The 22,306-nt window shown below is 39.4% G+C and overlaps 1 protein-coding gene across 2 annotated transcripts in view; it reads left to right on the forward strand.

Moving 5' to 3' along the window:
* The window catches only part of Cpne3 (copine 3), a 54,856-nt gene that overhangs the window by 28,267 nt on the left and 4,283 nt on the right, over positions 1–22,306 (forward strand). For both annotated transcript variants that reach the window (XM_029476120.2, XM_021160186.3), the window contains exons 6-15: positions 2,744–2,827; positions 5,299–5,388; positions 9,889–9,987; positions 11,184–11,270; positions 13,338–13,397; positions 13,920–14,053; positions 17,160–17,214; positions 17,291–17,342; positions 19,012–19,145; positions 20,180–20,416. In XM_029476120.2, coding sequence (XP_029331980.1) covers positions 2,744–2,827; positions 5,299–5,388; positions 9,889–9,987; positions 11,184–11,270; positions 13,338–13,397; positions 13,920–14,053; positions 17,160–17,214; positions 17,291–17,342; positions 19,012–19,145; positions 20,180–20,416 — 1,032 coding nt within the window. The remainder of the gene's footprint in view (positions 1–2,743; positions 2,828–5,298; positions 5,389–9,888; positions 9,988–11,183; positions 11,271–13,337; positions 13,398–13,919; positions 14,054–17,159; positions 17,215–17,290; positions 17,343–19,011; positions 19,146–20,179; positions 20,417–22,306) is intronic.

Genomic DNA, 22,306 nt, shown 5'->3' on the forward strand with positions numbered 1-22,306 from the left:
ACTCCATCTATGTTAATTGAGAGTTTGGCTGGGTATAGTAGCCTGGGCTGGAATTTGTGTTCTTTTAGTGTCTGTATAACATCCGTCCAGGATCTTCTGGCTTTCATAGTCTCTGGTGAAAAATCTGGTGTAATTCTGATAGGCTTGCCTTTATATGTTACTTGGCCTTTTTCTCTTACTGCTTTTAGTATTCTATCTTTATTTAGAGCATTTGTTGTTCTGATTATAATGTGTCGGGAGGTATTTCTTTTCTGGTCCAGTCTATTTGGAGTTCTGTAGGCTTCTTGTATGTTCATGGGCATCTCTTTCTTTAGATTTGGGAAGTTTTCTTCTATAATTTTGTTGAAGATGTTTGCTGGTCCTTTGAGTTGAAAATCTTCATTCTCATCCACTCCTATTATCCGTAGGTTTGGTCTTCTCATTGTGTCCTGTATTTCTTGGATGTTTTGAGTTAGGATCTTTTTGCATTTTACATTTTCCTTGATTGTTGTGCCGATGTTCTCTATGGAATCTTCTGCACCTGAGATTCTCTCTTCCATCTCTTGTATTCTGTTGCTGATGCTCGTATCTATGGTTCCAGATTTCTTTTCTAGGGTTTCTATCTCCAGTGTTGCCTCATTTTGGGTTTTCTTTATTGTGTCTATTTCCCTTTTTAGGTCTAGTATGGTTTTGTTCATTTCCATCATCTGTTTGGATGTGTTTTCCTGTTTTTCTGTAAGGACTTCTACCTGTTTGATTATGTTATCCTGTTTTTCTTTAAGGATTTGTAACTCTTTAGCATTGTTCTCCTGCCATTCTTTAAGGGATTTTTGTGCTTCCTCTTTATTGTCTTCTGCCTGTTTAGTAGTGTTCTCCTGTATTTCTTTAAGTGTGTTATTAAAGTCCTTCTTGAAGTCCTCTATCATCATCAGGAGATATGCTTTTAAATCCGTGTCTAGCTTTTCCGGTGTGTTGGGGTGCCCTGGACTGGGCGAAGTGGGGGTGCTGGGTTCTGATGATGGTGAGTGGTCTTGGTTTCTGTTAGTAAGATTATTACGTTTACCTTTCGCCATCTGGTAATCTCTGGGGTTAGTTGTTATCGTTGTCACTGTTTAAAGATTGGAGCAGAAGCTGTGTTCCACTCACCAGCAGTCTCTAAATCCTGCGGCGGGGGTCGTGGGTAGCTGACGGTACCCCGGTGCTGGTCCAGCCGGAAGAGGCCTGTGGTCCTACACAGGCCGTTTTTCTGCTTCCCTAACTAATGCAGTCTCTGGTCCCGCGTGCAATTGGATTGGAGCAGAAGCTGTGTTCCACTCTCCAGAAGTCTTAAGATCCTGTGGCGGGTGTTGTGGGTAGCTGGTGAGTGTCAGCCGACCCTGCGCCCCAGCTGCTTTTCTGACTGGAAGAGGGTTGTGGCCCTATGTAGGCCGGATTTCTCTCTCCCCAACCAGAGCAATCTCAGGTCCCGCGTGATTGGACTGGGGCAGAAGCTGTGTTCCACTCACCAGCAGTCCCAAAATCCTGTGGCGGGGGGTCGTGGGTAGCTGGCGGGTGTCAGGCAACCCTGCGCTCCCGCTACCCCGGAGCTGATCCGGCCGGATGAGGCCTGTGGCCCTACTCGGGCCGGTTTCTGCTTCCCTAACTAATGCAGTCTCAGGTCCTGCGCAATTGGATTGGAGCAGAAGCTGTGTTCCACTCACCAGCAGTTCCAAAATCCTGCGGCGGGGGTCGTGGGTAGCTGGCGGGTGTCAGGCAACCCTGCACTCCCGCTACCCTGGCGCTGATCTGGCCGGATGAGCTTTTTTCTAATTTCTTCGATAGCCTGACACATTAGAAGGAGCCGGGTGTCACTTTAGTGGCTGTGTATTTGGGGCTGCACTAGGGTAGAGGTGCTCACCGTTTGCTGTTGCTCTCACTCAGGGTTTGTTTCTGGGCCTTTTTAGTATACAGACACAGAGAAAGCTATTCTTTTAAAGATTGTTTAGTGTGTGTATGTGTGGTGGGGGGTATTTATGTGCCTGTGCACTTGTGGGTGTGTGCACAGAAGCAAGAGGGGGGCATTGGATCCCTGAGAGCTAGAATTGCACGTCTGTAAGATGCCTACCTTATGTGTGTGCTGCGATCTGAACTAGTCCATGACAAGCAGCAGGTGCCTGTAGCTGCTGAGTTACAGATGTCATCAGCTCTCCTATTTTTTTTTTTCAAAATAGTTTTCTTATGGTTTTAACCTCAAACTCATGACAGTCCTCCTGTCTCTGCCTCCCAAGTACTGAGCCACCATGCCACATAGGAAAGGCTGTTTTGTTTTGCTTTGCTTTTTTCTGAGATACAAGTTAAAGCCCAAATCTATAAATTATTATATGACTTTAGAAGTTATTAAAGCCTTTAGTCTTTTTGCCCATGGCTAACTGTCCTGTCCTTCATAGAGTTGGTATGCCTAATGTTTGGGATATTATGTATGTACTTAATACTATGTGAATGGAAAGTTGAAATACTGACATTGAGCTGAAACACATCTAATCAACATATTTTAGAGTACCATGGGTTTGAAACATAGGATTATGCATCACAATGCCTTTTAATAGTTCTCCCTAGTAGACTTTAACACATTGTTAAGTTAGTGATAGAGATAATGGGATTGATATTTGCAACCAGTGTATCATTTCTATGGAGTTGGACCTATGTGGTTATATAAAAATATATACATGTATAAGGTATGTTCATACAGGGTTTAAGATAATTAAGGCTGTTTGTTTAAATGTAGGATCTGTTTGGGAAGTCAGATCCATACTTGGAGTTTCACAAGCAGACATCAGATGGCCATTGGCTGATGGTTCACCGAACAGAGGTAAGTTCTTGAATCTGAAAGTAGAACGGAAATTTTTTGGCATTATTATAATTTAATATGTACATATATAATTTTTTGAGACACAGTCTTTATATAGAGCCCTAGCTGTCCTAGAGCTTAGTCTTTAAACCAGGTTGGCCTTGAACTCACAGAAAACATTCGTTTTATTTATTTATTTAGATTTCTATGCAGTAAGTTAAAACAATGCTCATTCACTTCCTTTTCTCTTAAAAAAGAGACCCTGCCATGCTTACTGAAATGTGTTCTTCCTTTCTCTCTCTTTCTCTCTCTTTCTCTCTCTCTCTCTCTCTTTCTCTCTCTCTCTCTCTTTCTCTCTCTCTCTCGCTCTCTCTCTCTCTCTCTCTCTCTCTCTCACACACACACACACACACACACACACACACACGCACACACATTAGTGCATTAGTGAAGCCAATTTATTTTTCTTTTGGAAAACCATCCTAATGTAGACTACAATTCCCTTCAAATATTACATCAGGCAGTTTTCAGGAGTAAAGGCAGTGAGGAATAGGAATGCATACCTTTAATCTCAGCACTCTGTAGACAGACAGATTTCTGTGAGCCAGCATTGTGTATATAGTAAGCTCTAGGCCAACCAGGCGTACACTGTAAGACCCTCTCTCAAAAGAGTAAAGACATGCTATATCACTGGGAAACTACCTAAGGAAATTACCATTGATTTGCTATTGCCATTCTGTGTACCATTCATGCTCAGACTTCCTCAGTGTCGAATACATTTTATAGAGATTGTCTTTTGTCTAGGTTTCTGTGAAGCCTAATGTTTTACTTTTTCCTGTTAGGCTCCCAGGTAGTTAAACACTTCTTCTTTTTGCCTGCCTATGTTTTCATGCCGTAGAATGGCTCAAAGTATTGAGACTAGAATGAATTCTTGTATTTTCTCCACATAAACATTATGTCAAGAACACTCTATATGTTCTCTAATCATGGTTCTCAGACTGCACAGTACTGATGATGTTAGGCAATTTGTTTAAGCTAGAGACCATAAGATGTGAGAATCATAAAGTCCTACGTTTTCTATTTGCAATTTATAAATTATTTATGGGGTGGTACTCCGAGGCTGCATGAATTACTTTTCTGTAGGGTTTGACCCATGATTTCAGCAACCATTGATGATACTTGCTTGAATCAATTCAATTGGGGGATTAATTACTTTTTTTAGTTCTGGATTAATTACTTTTTTTAGTTCTGTAATAAAACACTATGGTGAAGGCAAATTATTGAAAGAAGAGTTTATTTGGGTATACAGCTTCAGAGGGGTAAGAGATCATTGTGGAAAATTGGAAGTGTGGCCACTGGAGCCGGAGGCAGAGAACTTAGGGTTGAACCTGAAGCAGGAAGTAAAGAGAGTGGACTAGCAATGTTGTGTGCCTTTGAAAGTTCAAAGCCCACCCCCAGTGACATACTTTAGCTTGCTGCACCTCCTAAACCTACCTAAACAGCACTACCAACAGGAAAATAAGTATTCAAATGTCCTTGACTTTGGGAGACATCTTGTATAAACCAACACAATCTTCATGCCTACATTAGTAAGCACTCTTAATCTTTGTAAACTCACAAATTGTCAGGATACATTAATATCATTTATACAGCTCAAGTCCAGATTTGATGAGGGAGTGATTCTTCAAATGGATCCTGTGGTTTTCAGTATTGATAGAATGAATATATATACACACACATACATACACACATACATTCTTCTGTTTCAGAGTCAGAGGATCCATTTTTCTGAAATGAGTTTTACCATACTAAGTATCTAGACACCAAGATCTGAGTGCTAGCTGTGTTAATTGATACCAGGATATTATACCTTTCAGTCATTTTCGGTGGTCATAGATGAAAAATATTTTTATATGTCTGTCTATATAATATTGAAACCTAAAAATTCAAAGTTAAATTATTTTTTCAATTCATGTTCAACAGAGCAAGAAACATCTTTTAAAATTTTAAAATATATATGGGTGTTTTACTTACATGTATGCCTGGGCCTCATGTGCATGGAGTCCAGAAAGAGGACATTGGATGCCCTGGAACAAGAGTTACAGACTGTGGTTGTCAGCCACCATGGGGATGCTAGGAGTCAAATCTGGGTTCTGTGGAAGAATAGCCAGTGCTCTTAACTGCTGAGCTTTCCCCCCAGGATTCACAGTGTTCATTCTTATCCTGCTCTAGTTGTTAGTCCTTTGGGACTATGATAAAGTGCCTGATATCCAAGAATCCACAAGCTAACCATTTCTAAGTGTATGGTATTATTTTTCTGAACAGCTTTTTTTCTTTACTCAGAATGTAAACCAATATCCTACTAATTTTTCTTGGAAGTAGTTGAGAGAGAGGTTGAGGGGTGAGTGGTAAAAATGTAGCAGGAACCTAGGAGAGGCAAGAGCAAGATTCTGATGAGCTGCATGGTCTGATAGATCCTTTGTTCTTTACAGGTTATAAAAAACAACCTGAATCCCATGTGGAAGCCTTTTAAAATCTCTCTTAACTCTCTGTGCTATGGAGATATGGACAAAACCATTAAGGTAATTGGAACTTATTGCACATGTACTCTGTAGTTCGCAAAAGGATTATGCCCTGATAAACCCATCATACATAGAAATCCTCATAAGTTAGGCTAGAGGTGTAGCTTGGTTAGAGCATTGCTTAGTGGTCTGTGTCTATTTGGGGGAGAGACACAGGAAGAAAGGAAAGAAGGGAGGGAAGGAAGGTTGCTAAAATGCATTTAACATAGCTAGCTTCCCCAATTACAGCAACCTAGTAAACAATTAAGGGTTGGTGTTTACTTACCATGGTGGTCTTGTGGGTGGTTTGACTTGCTGCCACTGCACAGCATAAGAGGATTGTCGCATGTTGCTAACATAAGGTGAGATTTAACACTTAAAACCCATGCAGTGTCTACTGAATGGTGTCACCTTTACAACAAAAACTCAAGTCACATTGTAATAACTTAGACACTGTGTAACTCTTACAGATTCATACATGTTTACCTGTGTTCTCAAGTATGTAACATAGCATTTTTTAAAGTAAGTGACATTACAGGCATTCATATTTGACTATGCTGTCTAATATGTTGACTTAATGCTTAAGGGTACAGCATAATTTTCATTTTAGCCTGTTTTAAAAATAAAACATCCAATTTAAATATGTCTTCACTTTAATACAACCCCTTTGCTAGGCAAATACAGACATTGACGATGTTCTTTGCCTAGAGTGTATCCTCTGAAAAGCAGATGTCATTTATTCTGATATCTATCTCAGAGTCTTCTGGGTTTTGTTGTGCAGAAGAACAGTGGAGGCATTGTAGGGACAAGGGAAAGCGCATGAGTCTCTACAGTTATTTTAAATGTTTTTATTTGTAAGAATTTACCAAATAAAACAAACCCCTAACCAGCCAGCCAGTGAACACACACAAACACAAACACATTCACCTTTTTATAGATGAGTTTTGCCTGAGAACCAAACTCAGGTCCTCCTGACTGAGTTGTCTCCTCAGCCCTAAAATATGTCTTAATTCAACTCCTTATAGAAGGCTTTCTTATGTTTGCAACTCAACAAATGAATGGTTTTTGTTTGTTGGTGTTTCTTGTTGTAATTAATAAAAACAGGAATGATGATAGGAAACATTATACGGTTTAGAGTCAGACTATAGATTGCATTTTGATTTAGCTCTTTAACCAGGTAAAGGATGTTGAGAAGGTCATCTAATCTCTTTGCTAATAACATAGATAGTAATTTCTTCTGTGCAAGAGGGTAAAAGTAGAATATTAAAGGTGAAAGCATTGTAAACCAATAAAACAGCAGCAGAGATGCAAGGCACTTAATTTCTGAGCTTGGGAAGAAGTTGTCACTAGTTTATAGAGAACATTAAAAATGAATATTAAAGGTGATTTATATGATATGTCAAAGAGCAGTGAAAATATAGCTATGGTATAAGTATATAAATATACTATGAATTATATAAACATGTTATAGAAGTAGCTACAGATCCTCATTTTAAGACAAATCGAGAGCGGGCAGAAGTCTATGCCTTGACTGTTTGGTTGTTTCTGACAAATTAACAACAAACCCATGTTTCTAAAACATTTTTCACTCACAGTGGCATGCTTGCAGGGCCAGATTGTTCTAGTAAGTAAACTGATTTTCTGATGACTGTCTTCCATCATTAAATCTCTCAGTTTGTTTTTGTTATCCACACTTGGTTTTCCACACCATCGCTCACTTTAGTTCTCTCGTTCTGTACTTCTTTGCAATGTCAGTTACACATCTGCAGTTCACGTCAGATGTTGAAATTGCATAAAGACATGGTAAAGAAGGACAGGACAGGGAATAAAGTCAGAGTCTTCTGTGGCTCCGTCCCTGTGTTGTCACTCTAGCATGTGCCATTTTTAAAAGATGAAGAGAAGAAGAGAAATATCATGCATGCTGCCACCTTGCCTAAAGTGGGACTGCATCGTGTGGTGTGTGCCATCCTTTACATGTGTACGTGTGCTCTTATGAATATATGCATACACAAATCTCACAAGTTCTTCAGATACCCTTGCATAAATAGTGAATAGTTCTGGCGTTTAAATTCTTGAAAAGAAAGAAAAATGGTATGAATCCTCCTACCTCAGCTTTGGTCCGAATATATTCTGGACTGCAAAGATGTATTTTCTATTTATTAACCCTTTAATTGATCAAAACTTTTTTTTCAACATTTTAGTTCCTAATGAAGGTCTAACTTAATCTTAGCCATACTAAAGTTTTATAAATACTAAAGTTTTATAAATTTATATGTAATATTTTACATATAAATTGATGTTCTTTCCATGGAATCTAAAATGTAAAGCTTAAATTGCCATAAATTTAAGAATGTCTGCTAAATGTGATCTTATTTAAGCATTAAGATGGGTTTTCTGTCTTCTTAAAACTTTGCTTCCTTTAAGAACAAAATCAATTCCTTGTCTTCTTTCTCTTTAACTCGTTAGTTAGATTAAGGCCATTGATTTAAGATTGGGTATTGAATATCTTGGGCAGTAGTCAAAATGTCAGACTTTTGTCATTGACAAAAATATCTATAAGGCCCTTCTTTAAAGAATGCACATTGCTGTTTTTAAATGTTCCTGTTTTGATTGATTGATTGATTGATTGACTGATTGATTGATTTTAAGTGTTCCTGAAGGATAAGGAGAATACAAGTAATGGATGAAGACTTCCCATTGCACGGGCTGGTTTTACATCAACTTGACACAAACTAAAGTCACTTTGGAAGAGGAAATCTCACTTGAGGAAATGCCCCCATTAGATTAGCCTGTGGGTGCATTTTCTTGATTGATGAAAGATGTGTGTGGTAGGGCTCAGCTCCTTGTGGAGGGTGCTACCCCTGAGCAGGTGCTCCTGGATTCTATAAGAAAGCAAGCCAGGAGGAGCAAGCTGATAGGGAGCACTCCTCCATGGCTTCTGCATCAGCTTCTGCCTTCAAGTCCCTGCCTTTTTCCATTAGCGTCTTGACTTCCTTTGATTATGAACAATGATGTGCAGGTAGAAGTGAGATAAACCTTTTCCTTGTCACACTGATTTTTTTGGCCCTTGTGTTTAATAGCAGCAATAGAAATCCTAACTAAGATGTCCAGTTAGGAAAAGCAATCAGTGTTAAGAACTGAAAAGAAAATAAGACGTCCTGCCAAATGAACGTGTTGTTCCTGAGTGTTGTGCCTTGCTGGTCACTCCATCTTTATGAGGGCTGGGAGCCTGGTGGAGCTTGCACAGAGGCAAGTGCAAATTGCTTCTTGTTAGATTTAGAAGCCTTTGCTTTGTCCAGTACTTGGGAGTCAGAGACAGTAAGATCTCGGAGTTTGAGGCCGTGCAGTACAGAGTAAGTTCCAGGAAAGCCATGGCTATACACAGAAACCTTATCTCAAAAATCAACAAACAAACCAAAAGAAAAAACTCCCAACAAAACAACAACCCCCCCCCCACTACTACCACCATCCCCCCCAAAACAAAACAAAACAAAACAAAAAAAACGTAAGAAAACACTAAAAAGAAGCTTCTGGCTTGAAGGAGGCTCTGGAAGTGCCTTTGGGATTTCATTGTCCCTGTTGCTCATCACATGAGATGCAGCGTCTGTTGGCCTTGTTCCTACTTCCCTTAAGTTTCATTTCTGCAAAAGGGGAATAATAGTATTTCTTTTCCATCCTGTTTAAAGAATGGGTCTATTTAAAGAATGTATATGAACTATGTACATGTAAAATATCCATGTAAATGAAATGATGTATTGAAATTATGTAGGATGATGAAAACCTTGTCTTCAAAGTTCACATTCCCTGTCATAGATTTTTCAGCTTTGCCTTGAAAAATATTATCAGATTAATAATAGTTCACAGCACCCTATTTTTCCATTAGAACAAGCATTCTGGTAAATATTTACTTTTTCTTTGATCTAACACATACACAAAACAGAAACAAACAAAACCCAGAACACCATACTAAGAGTAGCGACCTAGCATGGAAACTGGTTTTGCGCTATAGAATTTTCCTTCATGTTGTAAGATTCCCAATCTTTAGAGCAGCTCTGACTGTCATGTCTAACTCATAATTACAAGGCCAGCCTTTTGGGTTGCATCTGATGAGACATGTTTCCTGTAACTCTAAATTATCTAAGTTATATCATTATCAGCTGCTAGGATACTGGCTTCTAGCTCTTATACAATGGTAATTAAGTAAAGCACATGAAAGACTAGAAATAACTGCCTGTAGCCTTCTCTCAGCATCTACAGAGAGCACAGTAGAGGAGCTGTGAACTGCTTCCTGTGTGAAGTAGAGTCCATATTTGTGGTTTTCATCTTCCATGATGTAGAGCCTATTCTCAGGATAGCTCTGATTTGAATATGCTTCCATATCACTTCTCTAGTTAGTTAGCTCGTCTTCTTCCAGTTAGATATTGATATTAAAATTTTTCTTATTTCAATTAAAAAGGCATGTTTATTACAGCCCATTCTGTTTAATAAAACAATATTGGTTTTCCATATACTTAATTCCAGGTAGAGTGTTATGATTATGACAATGATGGATCACATGATCTCATTGGAACATTTCAAACCACCATGACAAAACTCAAAGAAGCCTCCAGAAACTCACCTGTAAGTTATATCTTTGCAGCTATAAAATATATCCAATATGATTATTTATGTCTTTCATTAGTTTATCATGTTTTTATTGTTTACTGCTTCAAGTCTTATAATCTATAAATTTTGTGTGACATTTCATGCCTGGGATATGTGTGTTACTGAGTGGTTACCATGTAGTAACCAGCACCAGGTGAGGATTTCAAACTGCAGGGAAGAAAGCAAAGACGATCTCTAGGAGGAGGAGTAGTTTTTCCTCTCGTATCTTGGAAGAGAAAACATACTGGTCCAATACTGGATGGAGCAGTGCTGTGCCCACAGGAAAAGCAGAGTATGATCAGCTTCAGTAGTAATTGTGAGTCCTCAGGACTGGCCAAGCAGAGCAGATGTCCTGTGATCTACATGTGTACCCTTCTTGTGTTTCCGTAGAAGGGCTTTACCCTTCCCTGCAAGTCTAAAATGCTGAAATTTAGGGGTAAGCCCAAGAGTCATTGATGTAGGTTAAGTAGGACCATGGAATATTCTGAAACCTGGGAAGGCTTTCTGTTGTGGGGTATCCATCAAAGAAGACTGATTACACCTGGGTTTAAGCCAATCGAAAGTCTTCATTAGGTAGCTGGGAGCTACACTGGGTGTTCAAGACCCCAGTGTAGCTCTGAACATTACTCAGGGTGAACTTTTAAACCCCCAAATACATGTCCTGGGTTGACATACTTCAGTTAACTAGAAATTTTAGCCACAAATGAAACTACAGAAGCCAAAAAGCAAGGTTAGTATGTTTAGAGACTTTCTCAGAACTATGAACTTTGATGGATTAGGTCTTTGTTTTCATTTTGGTCGATGGTGCTGTCTGCCCGATGAGTTTTATGACTTAAATGGTACTCCCATCATGGACTCAGTTGTCATAAGGTCTCGGGCCTCCTACATTTCTACATAAACAACAAAAGCCAACATGCTGTGTGGAGTGTATTTTTTTTTTGGTAAATATTTTAGGGTCAAATTTCATGTACATGAAACTGCCATTTTTGTCAAGTTTAACTTTTTATTGCCCTAGGATTGGGCTTCATGTATTTCTGTTTTATTCTGTTCATTTTTTTGTAACATTTTTTAATGTTGCTAACAAGATTATTAGTTAGTTCTTTTCCTTTTTCTTTTAAAATTTGACTTTAAAGGAAAAGGTTGTTAATTTAAATCATCTTCTCCTCCAACAGGTTGAATATGAATGCATAAATGAAAAAAAGAGACAGAAGAAAAAAAGCTACAAGAACTCAGGTGTTATCAGTGTGAAGCACTGTGAGGTCAGTTGGCCTTAGCCACCTGTAATGAGTTCACTTTGTGAGAGTTTTTATATCAAATAAGCACTTGTTCTAAGCAGCTGGAAATGACATGAGAATCTATCTTGGGAGGAAGAGTAGGATGTGAAATAGTAAATAAATCTTTCAAATAACTCTGCTTTCAAAGGTTTGACAACTTTTTAAAAATACTTTTAAATTTATGAATGAATGTTTTGCCTGTGTAGGTATGGGTAGTGTGAGGTGCATGCATGTGTCTGCAGTGTCTGTGGCGGCCAGAAGAGGGTGTAATGTGTCCTGGATCTGAAATTACAGATGGTTGTGAGCATCCATGTGGGTGCCAGGAGCCAACCCACATCCTCTGCAAGAGGAGCATGTGCCCACTGACAACTTTCTAGCAAAGGACAAAGACTAATAAAGTTTTCTGTTGTCTTAGGAAATGGAGATTGTAAATGATCTGACTAAGTACATCAATTCTGGCTATAATTTCTTCATAAGCTGTTACAAATGGTTGGGAAAAGCCAGGTTTCTCCCACTGGAGACATGTTTTAGTTTTGTTTTTAATTATTTCATTTATTTATATTCCAAATGTTGCCCCCTTCCTGGTACCCCTACACTAATTCTTAACCCCATCTTTGCTTCTGAGAGGGTGATCACCTCACCTCACCAGCATCCCCCTTCCCTGGGTCATTAAGTTTCTACAGGATTAAGCACTTCCTTTCCCACTGAGGCCAGACAAGGCAGTCCTCTGCTACATATGTAGCAGGAGCCAGGAACCAGACCATGTATGCTCTTTGGTTGGTGGCTTAGTCTCTGGGAGCTCCCGGGGGTCCAGGTTAGTTGATACTGTTGTCCTTTTTATGGGGTTGCCATCCCCTTCAGCTCCTTCAATCTTTCCCATAACTCTTCCATAGTGGTCCCCAACCTCAGTCTAATGGTTGGCTTTAAGTATCTGTATCTGTGTCTGTCAGCTGCTGGTAGAGCCTCTAAGAGGACAGCCATGCTAGACTCCTGTATGGCAGGAAAACATGGTATCACTAATAGCATTGGGGTTTGGTACCTATGCATGGGCTGGATCCCAAGTTGGGCTGGTCTCTGGGTGGCCTTTCCTCCAGTCTCTGCTTCACCATGGATGTGAGAGACTCTCAGGACCCAATAGGGATGGCCTTAGGAAATTAGACATTTCAGTGCCTAACAGTGGGGAGATGTAACCTAAGAGACCACATGCAGTAGATAGACATGGTTCTCATGTGAAGCATGGGCCACCCACCTATTTTCAAAATTTTTGACCCAGAATTGTTCCTGTCTAAAGGAAATGCAGGGACTAAAATGGAGCAGAGACTGGAGGAAAGTCCATTTGAGAGACTGACCCAATTTTTAATTCTTTTAAATCTTGATTGCAAAATTCTTGTCAAAGCTGTCAGTATATTACACTTATTACATAAAATCTACAGTGACTACATATTCTCTTTTGCCATTGATATTCTAATCCTTTTGTTTTTAGTCATCTGAATTTTTTGATGTTTTTATTTGCATATATTGTTTTACTATAGTGAGTTTTGTTATGACATTCACATAATGTATATAATGCATTTTGTCCACAGTCACCTTCCCCTATTACCCTTTCTTGTCTTCCCACTCTTGTTGGTCCTTCTTCTTCCAATCTAGTCTCCTTTTATGCCCCTCCCTTGGTGTGTGTTTGTGTGTGTGTGTGTGTGTGTGTCTTAGTGAGTTTGCTTAGTTATGAACAGGAACACAGGCAGCATACTGGTGGTGACACCTGAAGAAAATGTCTCTCATTTCCTCAGCCATCATTAACCCTGGGGTGGGGGGAGCTCACATTATGAGCCCTTATCCTGATATGTTAACCTTAATACTGCTGTACTTAAGCTGTAGTAAATCTGTCCTGACACTTAGGGAGGAGTTGTGTATGCTTAAATGTGAGGTTGATTTCCACATATTTATGTCGTGTACTATTCAGCTTACAAACTCTGAAGTGCATGTGCCAAGAAGCCTTTTATTTCTCTTGTATAGTTGGAGAGTTTGGTTTTAACAGTGTATTTCTGTTTTTAGATTACTGTAGAATGCACATTTCTTGACTACATCATGGGAGGGTGCCAGCTCAATTTTACTGTAAGTAACACTAAGTTTTCTAACATAGGCTGTTAAATGGTGCCTTCCCACTCTGTTTTGCTGCACTCCTTTAATGCCAGGCTGACTCTGTAATGAAATTTACCCAATCTGTTTCCTATGACTTCCTCATGGACCATCTAGGTTTATCATGGAAGTTTGACTTAGTTAGTGAGTTGATGAGTGATCTCCTCTTTAGAGAAAATAGATATGTATAAGCCAGTGGTTATCCTACAGTAATTTACGGAATAGAAAACACGCATGTAAGAACAGCCCCTAATATGGGCCATTCATAGGATGAATGATTCATGATTCTTCAATCTGGAAAGAGAAGAACAGGTTGTTTTCATGATAAATCCAGTTCAGTTGTTTGTAGAAATGCTGTGGACATTTGTTAGGAGATGGCAGTAACAGGTTCTGGGATGATTTGGGGTCTTGTATCTTGAAACTTTCTTGGACCTCAAGCTTAGATAGATAGCCCTGCCCTCTCTTTGGTAAGAACTCCTGTCTGTTGTTTCTTGGTAGGTGGGAGTAGACTTCACTGGCTCCAATGGTGACCCCAGTTCTCCAGACTCCTTGCATTACATCAGCCCGAATGGTGTTAATGAGTATCTGACTGCCATCTGGTCTGTAGGATTGGTAATTCAAGATTATGATGCGTGAGTATGACTTTGGGAATACTGAAGTGCACATTTCATAACTCCTTTGAAAGGGCACTTTCTGTTTCATCAGCTAGTGTTCTAATAGAGGTGCAAGGATGGGAAGGATAGAACAGCGTTTTCTCAGATTTCCTTATCTGTTTATTTATCTCTGTGTTTCCCTTCGATCTCATCGATCTTGCTGTAACTAGTTAAAATGTGCTGTGTATAGCTTCTTCATTTATGGTTGAGAGAATTCAGCAAGAATCATGTTTGATCTGATTTCTTTAGAGTTTTAATCACTAGGGTAAGTTATATATGTGACTGAAATCTAGATGTCATAATATTGTAAACAGTAATAATTGTTTCCTAGCATATATACATGTCTTCTTTTGATAATAATTGTTTCCTAGCATATATATATGTCTTTTTTGATAATGAAACTGAGTATATACACCAACCTGGCCTTGAAATCCCAGAGGTCTGTCTACTTTCCCCTCTCAAATGCTGGGATTAAGGAAGTGCATCACCACACTCTGCTGAAAGTGATTTTTAAATTGGACCTTTCGACAAGGCTAAGGAACATCTTAACCTAATTACTGCAAAGTATTTTGAATGAATTTTCAATAGTTAGATTTTGAATAGCTTTGCGGTCCTGGTATATTTTCAGTCATAGCAAATCCTGTGCAAAATCCTGAGTCCAATCTCCATTCCACTAAAAATATTACAATAATAATAATAATATCATCTTCTTGGTCTAGAGAGAGGACGAGTGGTACATGGCAATCAGCAGCTCATGAGAGAGCCACCCTTGAAAGTGGTACCAGACCAGGGCAGTTTCACATATGAATTTTTAAAAACATGTAATGGAAATATTCAAACCTAAGTGAATTAACTTTTTAAAAATTAGAAAGTATCCAGAGTTCAGAAAAACAGGCAAATACAGAATAAAGAAAAAATCAGCTTCACACTCACCGGCAACAATAATACTATATTGTCAGATTAAGCTAATTAAGGAAATTATATGCACGAACAATTACAGTAAATAAAGGTCACAGTACATGTCATAATAAGTAGATACAAATTTTATAAGACATCTCAGATTTTAAATAAGGTAAACTAAAAAATTATGCTGAAGAACTAAGAAGAAACTATTTTAAGTGGAAAGATCTTTTGGTGATGATGTAAAATGAAATTTGTTTTATAATTAGCCACTTTGAGTCAGAATTACTAAAGAATTTAGACTAAAATAAAAGAAGTCTTAAAATTCTCAGGATAGAAGGAGCCAGAACTGCCCAGACATTTCTCTAAAGGAAAGATAAAAGGGAGGAGAAAGCAAACGGGGATCTGCTCTAGCCATTTTATTTCTCTCATTTTGTTTTTAATTTTCTTTATGTGAGTGAGTGTTTTGCCTGTGTGTGAACCATGTGTGTGCCTAGTGCCTGTGAAGGTCAGAAGAGGGTGGTGAATCTCCTGGAACTGGCCTTATGAGGACTGTAGGTACTGGGGACCAAACCTGGGCTCTCTGCAAGAGCAGTAAGTGCTCTTAACCTCTAAGCCATCTCTCAACCTTGCTTTAGCAGTTCTTAAAATTTATTGCAAAGCTCAAGTATAGAACTATACTCTCCCTCTGAGTCCAGACTAGGCAGTTCTCTGCTGTATATGTGTTGTGGGCCTTAAAGCAGCTTGTATATGCTGCCTGGTTGGTAGCTCAGTGTCAGAGCGATCTCAGGGGTCTGGGTTAGTTGAGGGTGCTGGCCTTCCTATGGAGTCGCCCTCCTCCTCAGCTTCCCACAGGGGTCCCTGACTTTAGTCCATTGGTTGGGTGTGAGTGTCTGCATCCATTTCAGTCAGTTGGGCCTCTCGGAGGGTGGCCATGGTAGGCCCCTGTCTGTAAGCACACCATAGCATCAGTAATAGTATCAGGCCTTGGAGCCTCCCCTTGAGATGGATCCCAATTTGGGCTGGTCACTGAACCTCCTTTCCTCTCTTGTCCATTTTCGTCCCTGCAGTTCTTTCAAGCAGGAACAATTCTGGTCAGAGTTTTTGACTGTGGGATGGCAACCTCACCCCTCCACTTGATGCCCTGTCTTTCTACTGGAAGTGGGCTTTACGAGTTTCCTCTCCCCAGTGTAGGGCATTCCATCTAAGGGCTCTCTCCTTTTGAGTCTCACCTTCCAGGTCTCTGGTACTTTCTATCTATCTTTAAAAAGGAAAAGAAAAACTGGCTTTTCTTTCTGTTGCCAGGGGCGTGTGGGGTGGGGATGGGGATGATTCATATTTGTTCAGGAAGTAATGCACAAGGCTTAAAGAGAAAATAGTAGTTTATGAGACATAAATTTTATTTCATTTATTTACTTCGTGTGTATATGTGTGCATTAGTGTATGTATGCGCGCCACATGTGTGCAGAAGCTTGTCCCATCTAAAGAGGCATCAGCTTCCCTGGAACTTGACTTGTAGATGGTTCTAGCCACCAGATGGGCAGGTGCTGGGTACTAAACCCAGGTCCTCTGCAAGAACAAGTTCTCTTTAATCACTAAGCCATCTCTCAGCCCATGAATTGTATTTTTATAAGATGTATACAAAGGGCTATGGGAGATGGTCAGAGGGTAAGACCTCGTGCTGTGAAAGCATTGGGACCTGAGTTCAAATCCCTAGCACTCGTCTAAAATGCTGGCTGTGGCTGCACATGTGGTAACCAGTCTGTGAGGGAGCAGAGGCAGGCAGAGAGCCAGAATCGCAGACTTCCAGTTCAGTGGAAGACCTGCTCTCAAGGCATTAAGGTGGAGCGCAATAGGGGAAGGCACTGTATATCTTCCTCTGGTTCTCATAGGCTTTTGTACAGGGGCACACACTCAGGCGAATATCATACTTGTATACCACTTATGCACTTATACCCCCCCCAAAAAAATCTGTGTAGATATTTCCTTTTTTAATGGACAGAAAAACATTTAAAGTGAGTTTTCCAGTATTGGCATCGGCATTTAGTATAGATAGTGCTAGGTAATTTTTTCTATGACTTTGAATTCTTTTAAATATAAGCTCATACGACTTTTATTGTGAATAAATATAAAGTGCTTTCTTTAGCAAACATTGGTTTACGTGCTTTCTTTTTCCTTTTTTTAGTGATAAAATGTTTCCAGCTTTTGGCTTTGGAGCTCAGGTGCCCCCTCAATGGCAGGTAAGAGGCAAGCTCCATTGAAAGCTTTATTCTGAACTAGCAAACAGGCCTCATTAACCCTGTCTCCTTTTGACAGGTATCTCATGAATTTCCAATGAACTTTAACCCATCGAACCCCTATTGCAATGGTAAGTAAATACAAGCCTGAGGAGAGCCTCATTCGGGTCTTTTTCTTGCAGGTTAGAACTGCAGTTCATTTCTAAATAACATTTTGTGCCAAGTTAAACTTCTGTTGTAAGCAGTGCAGAAGTCGCCCCAGGTTGTTAACTGCAGTGGTGAAGGTAATTACAGGGGAATCAGCATGAGGATGAAAAGTAAACTTCTACCTCTGGAATCCTAGTGGAACCAAACCATTCACCGTCTTAGGAATGCGGCACTAGAGAGCAGCCTAAGAATGAAGGCAGTTTCACATGTAAATTGACTTTACATAAACGCTCCATTAAATGAGTAGTTCTGCATTAAAGCCTTTGGAGAGAGCTTTCAGAGAAGCAGTGACTCCTCACAGATGCATCATGTCAGCCTTCCCAGGCTTGCTGCTTGCACAGTATTCCCTCACACTCACTTGCATGTACCACACATGTATACCACACAAACATAAGTAAATAGCAATTTAAAATAGGCTAAAGGAAGAAAATAAACTTTTTAAAAGGTACTATAGAAAAGTTTCTGTTAGTTCAGGATTCTTTAAGATTTCTCACATTTGCCTGCATCCTGAACTGTCACTGAGTACCTAGGATACTTGGTTGTAGAGAATGCTGTCACCAGGGTGCTGTCACTGAGTACCTAGGATACTTGGTTGTAGAGAGTGCTGTCACCAGGGTGCTGCTAGTCATCTCACCAGCCATGCTGTTTTCACAGAAATGTCTTTCACCTCAGTGCCTAAGAGTGGCATGTTTGCTCCTGGCTCATTTGACTTGTAGTTAGATCACAACTCTTTTCCATATTTCTCTCTCTCTCTCTCTCTCTCTCTCTCTCTCTCTCTCTCTCTCTCTCTCTCTCTCTCTCTCTTTCTCTTTATAGTAAATAGGCTGTTGTCATAAACCCCAGGCTATAACTGTGTCATCTTCCTTCCTCAGTCTCCTAAGTGCTGAGACTGTACATCTAACACCTCACCCAGCCGTCCAAGTTTCTTAGCCTGTTCAACTTGCTATTAATAAGACTGGCAGGCCCAAGGCCAGTACCTCATAAACTATTTACAGTTCTATGGCAAAATTCAGGAAACTATCTATGTGTGAATATTTAAAATTAATGCTGCCAACTATACTGTGCCTGACCTAATTAATAGGTAATTTATATCATCTAATTAATTAGAATTAATCAGCCTTATAACCATATATTTTTATAGAACTTTGACCACATGTGCAGATGAGTGTTCCTCTTAGCTTATCCGTTGTAAGCTGCTGCCCCTGACCCCATCAAAAATACATCAAAATTAAGCATAAATATAGGAGTCCTATCTGAGAAGAGAATGAATGCTTTCTGCGTGGAGGAGCTGTGTTTTGAGCTCTTTATAATGAAGCATAGCCATGAAGAACTCTTGAGTATTGGACTTTTCCCTAGTCAACGTGCTGTGTTGTTTTGATTGGGTTTTGACTATATTGTTGTTATTTCTTTTTCTTTTCTGTTTGTAATATGGACTCACTATAGTCAAGGTATCTCAGTACTTCCAACTCAGTCTCCCTAGAGCTGGGATAATAGGCATTATTCACCAGACCTGACATGTATATAACTGGTTCCTAGTACTGTGGGTTAACAAATTTTATTTGAGGATTTTTAATACTGTTTTCTTTGATGTAGGAATCCAAGGCATTATAGAGGCTTATCGGACCTGTCTTCCCCAGATAAGACTCTATGGACCAACTAATTTTTCTCCAATTATAAATCATGTGGCCAGGTTTGCAGCTGCAGCCACACAACAGCAGACAGCTTCTGTAAGTGTCTAGGCTTGGGACAGGAAGGATATGGGTGGTATTTCTTTCTGGTTGCCATACTGTCGTTTATTGAGTTTATCAAGAGTAAAAAGTTATGGTATATTCAGCATTAGTTTGGGAGCAGTATCTATTGCTATTAATGATCACTAAAACAAAATAATGCTTGCTTTTACTAATCATTTCTCTGACTTGGAAGTAATTTGCTTAGATTCTACCAAAAATCTTTTTAAAAAGTCTATATTTACTTTTTTTGTAAAAAGTTATTTTAAAACTTTTAGAAACACTCTTCACATGAAGGGCTTTGAATACTTTTACCAGTTGCTGGTGTTGTAACACTTACGATGCTACAGAGGTTTGAATTAGCTGACCATTACTAGTCAGATGTTGGGTATCAAGGTTCTCAATACATTATGAAGTAGGGATAGGCATTGTGGGGAGCCCCCTGTGCAGGTGTTGAAAAAGATAATTCATGTAAAGTACACAGTGCCCAGGTCAGAGAAAATACTCTCATACCTATAAGTTCCTGTCAAAAAGCATACTCCTGTCCTCGATTTAACTGGCCCCCAAAGAATAAAGCCACAATTTTATGTGACATTTTACTACTCTGAAAAGTGTCATCAAAGAAGACAATATTATAAAGCATGTGTTTTAGCTGGCTAGATAATCCTTCTGCAGAAGTTTGGGGTCTGTTGAGACCTGAGTAGCTGTTTGCTTCCTTGCTACCATCTTTGACATGTTTAGTGGTTCCAGTTAATGAATGTTTCTTCCTCTGCTTTCTTGAGAGGTTTGTCTTTAATAGTTAGATGTCTCCTGTGTCTTTTTTCAGCGTATTCTGTGGTGTGCTACACTTCTAATGAATCTTCAGTTTTTCAGAGTTGATCCTTGTCATCAGAGAATTAGAGAATATTTTATGCAGATGAAATCCTAGCAGGCTTTTAAGGAAATGAGTGAGACAGATGACTCATTAACCTAGATCATTCCTCTTGCTGTCTGACCTTGACCTGCTCAGCAGATGTGTTTTCTTTTTTTGATAGCAATACTTTGTGCTCTTAATCATCACTGATGGCGTGATCACAGACCTTGATGAAACCAGACAGGCAATCGTCAATGCAGCCAAGCTGCCCATGTCTATCATCATTGTGGGAGTTGGGGGAGCTGACTTCAGTGCCATGGAGTTTCTAGATGGTGATGGTGGAAGTCTCCGTGCCCCATCAGGCGAGGTGGCCATAAGAGATATTGTTCAGTTTGTGCCTTTCAGACAGTTCCAGAATGTGAGTACCATTTTTTACTGACTTAAATACAGATTACTTTTGATTGGGAGTTCTAATCTGATTTGGTATTTTTGTATCTTTTGTGCTTTGCTGTAATTGTGTGACAAACTATTGAAATGATATTGCTATGAATATGTAAAGATTTTTTGTTACTTTTGTATTAATTTCTTTTCCCCTGGTTATAAAAATAATCTAGCAAAGGCAACTTGAGGAGGGAAAAGTTTACTTCAGCTAGTAGTCCATTACAATGGGAAAGGCATGGCAGAAGGAGATTGCCGTATCTGGTTCAATACATCCATAGTCAAGAAGCGCAGAGGATGAATGTGGATACTATCTTAGGAATTTTTGGGTTTTCTTTTGTTTTATTTATTTATTTATTTATTTATCATTAGATATTTTTTATTTACATTTCAAATGTTATCCCCTTTCCTAGTTTCCCCTCGGAATATCCCCTATTCCCACCCCCTTCCCCCTGTTTCCCAACCCACCCACTCCCATTCCAGGTCTTGGCATTCCCCTACACTGGGGCATCGAGCCTTCACAGGACCAAGGGCCTCTCCTCCCATTGATGACCATCCTCTGCTACAGATATAGCTAGAGCCACAAGTTCCACCATGTGTTTTCTTTGATTGGTGGTATAGTTCCAAGGAGCTCTGAGGGTACTGGTTAGTTCATATTGATGTTCCTTCTATGGGGCTTCAGTCCCCTTCAGCTCCCTGGGTATTTCTCTGGCTCCTTCATTGGGGACCTTGTGCTTCGTCCAACGGATGACTGTGAGCATCCACTTCTGTATTTGCCAGGCACTGGCAGAGCCTCGCAGGAGACAGCTATATCAGGCTCCTGTCATCAGGCTCTTGTTGGCATGTGCCTAGTGTCTGGATTTGGTGGTTGTTTATGGGGTGGATCCCCTTTTTGTTTTATTCTTGCTGAGATAAAATGCCATGGCTTATGGCAACATGGGGAAGAAAGAGTTTACAGAAATGGAAAGTTATACTGTATATGAACTATAGGGTTGACCTTTTTTGTAAATTAAGATTGATTCTTCTGAGTCACTCAGCTTCTTGCCTGCATTCTTCTGTATTTTTACTTGATTTTTGAATGCTTGACAAAGTCTCCATGCTGCCTAGGAATTCCTAGTGTAGATAGACCAGAATGACTATTTTGAGAGGAACACAGAAGAATTTAATGTATAATGATATATGAAACACAGTCTTATATCCACATGCAGAAAACCAAAAATAAAAACCTATATGTAAATGTTTTAGCTCTACGTATAATAGATAAGAGCTAGAGATAACCCAAATGACATTCAACAGGTAAATGATTAAGAAAACGATGGTATATCCTTATGATGAGATACTTATGAACAGACTTTAAAAGCAGTTTCTGGTGCTTCTACAAAGGCTGATAGTCTTACGTGAGCATTGCTTGGGAAAAGAAGCATTCAGAATCAATTCTGTTTAAACCTATGCCACTGTTGTAATCTCATACTGTGTTTCATACAGATTTTTGCATGCCACTTTCAGAATAGTGACTGATGACCAGAACTTCTTCTAAAACTATCCTATATTACTAGAGCTTATCGGTCATTAAAATGAGGGTTGAGTTTAGTAGTCATGAGAATAACTAATAAACTTTTCATATGTCTAATATAAAGTCATTAAGTACAAATAGAATAATCTTTTAGTACAGTGATATTCAGAAAAGGGAAAAGATGAAGATGCATTTAAAAAAAAATAGGCTTTGCATGTTAGCACATACCTAACATGCTGTCATGAGAGTCTCAGCTTTCAGCAAACAGAGGCAAGAAAGAGATCAAGGACTTGGGAAGCAGAGGCAGGCAGATCTCTGTAAGTTCAAAGGTACAAGCCTAGAGATCGGGAATTGCTG

The sequence above is a fragment of the Mus caroli genome, unplaced genomic scaffold (genome assembly GCF_978045245.1).
Source record: "Mus caroli unplaced genomic scaffold, Mus_caroli_1 scaffold_6, whole genome shotgun sequence".
In the NCBI taxonomy this organism is placed as follows: Eukaryota; Metazoa; Chordata; class Mammalia; order Rodentia; family Muridae; genus Mus; species Mus caroli.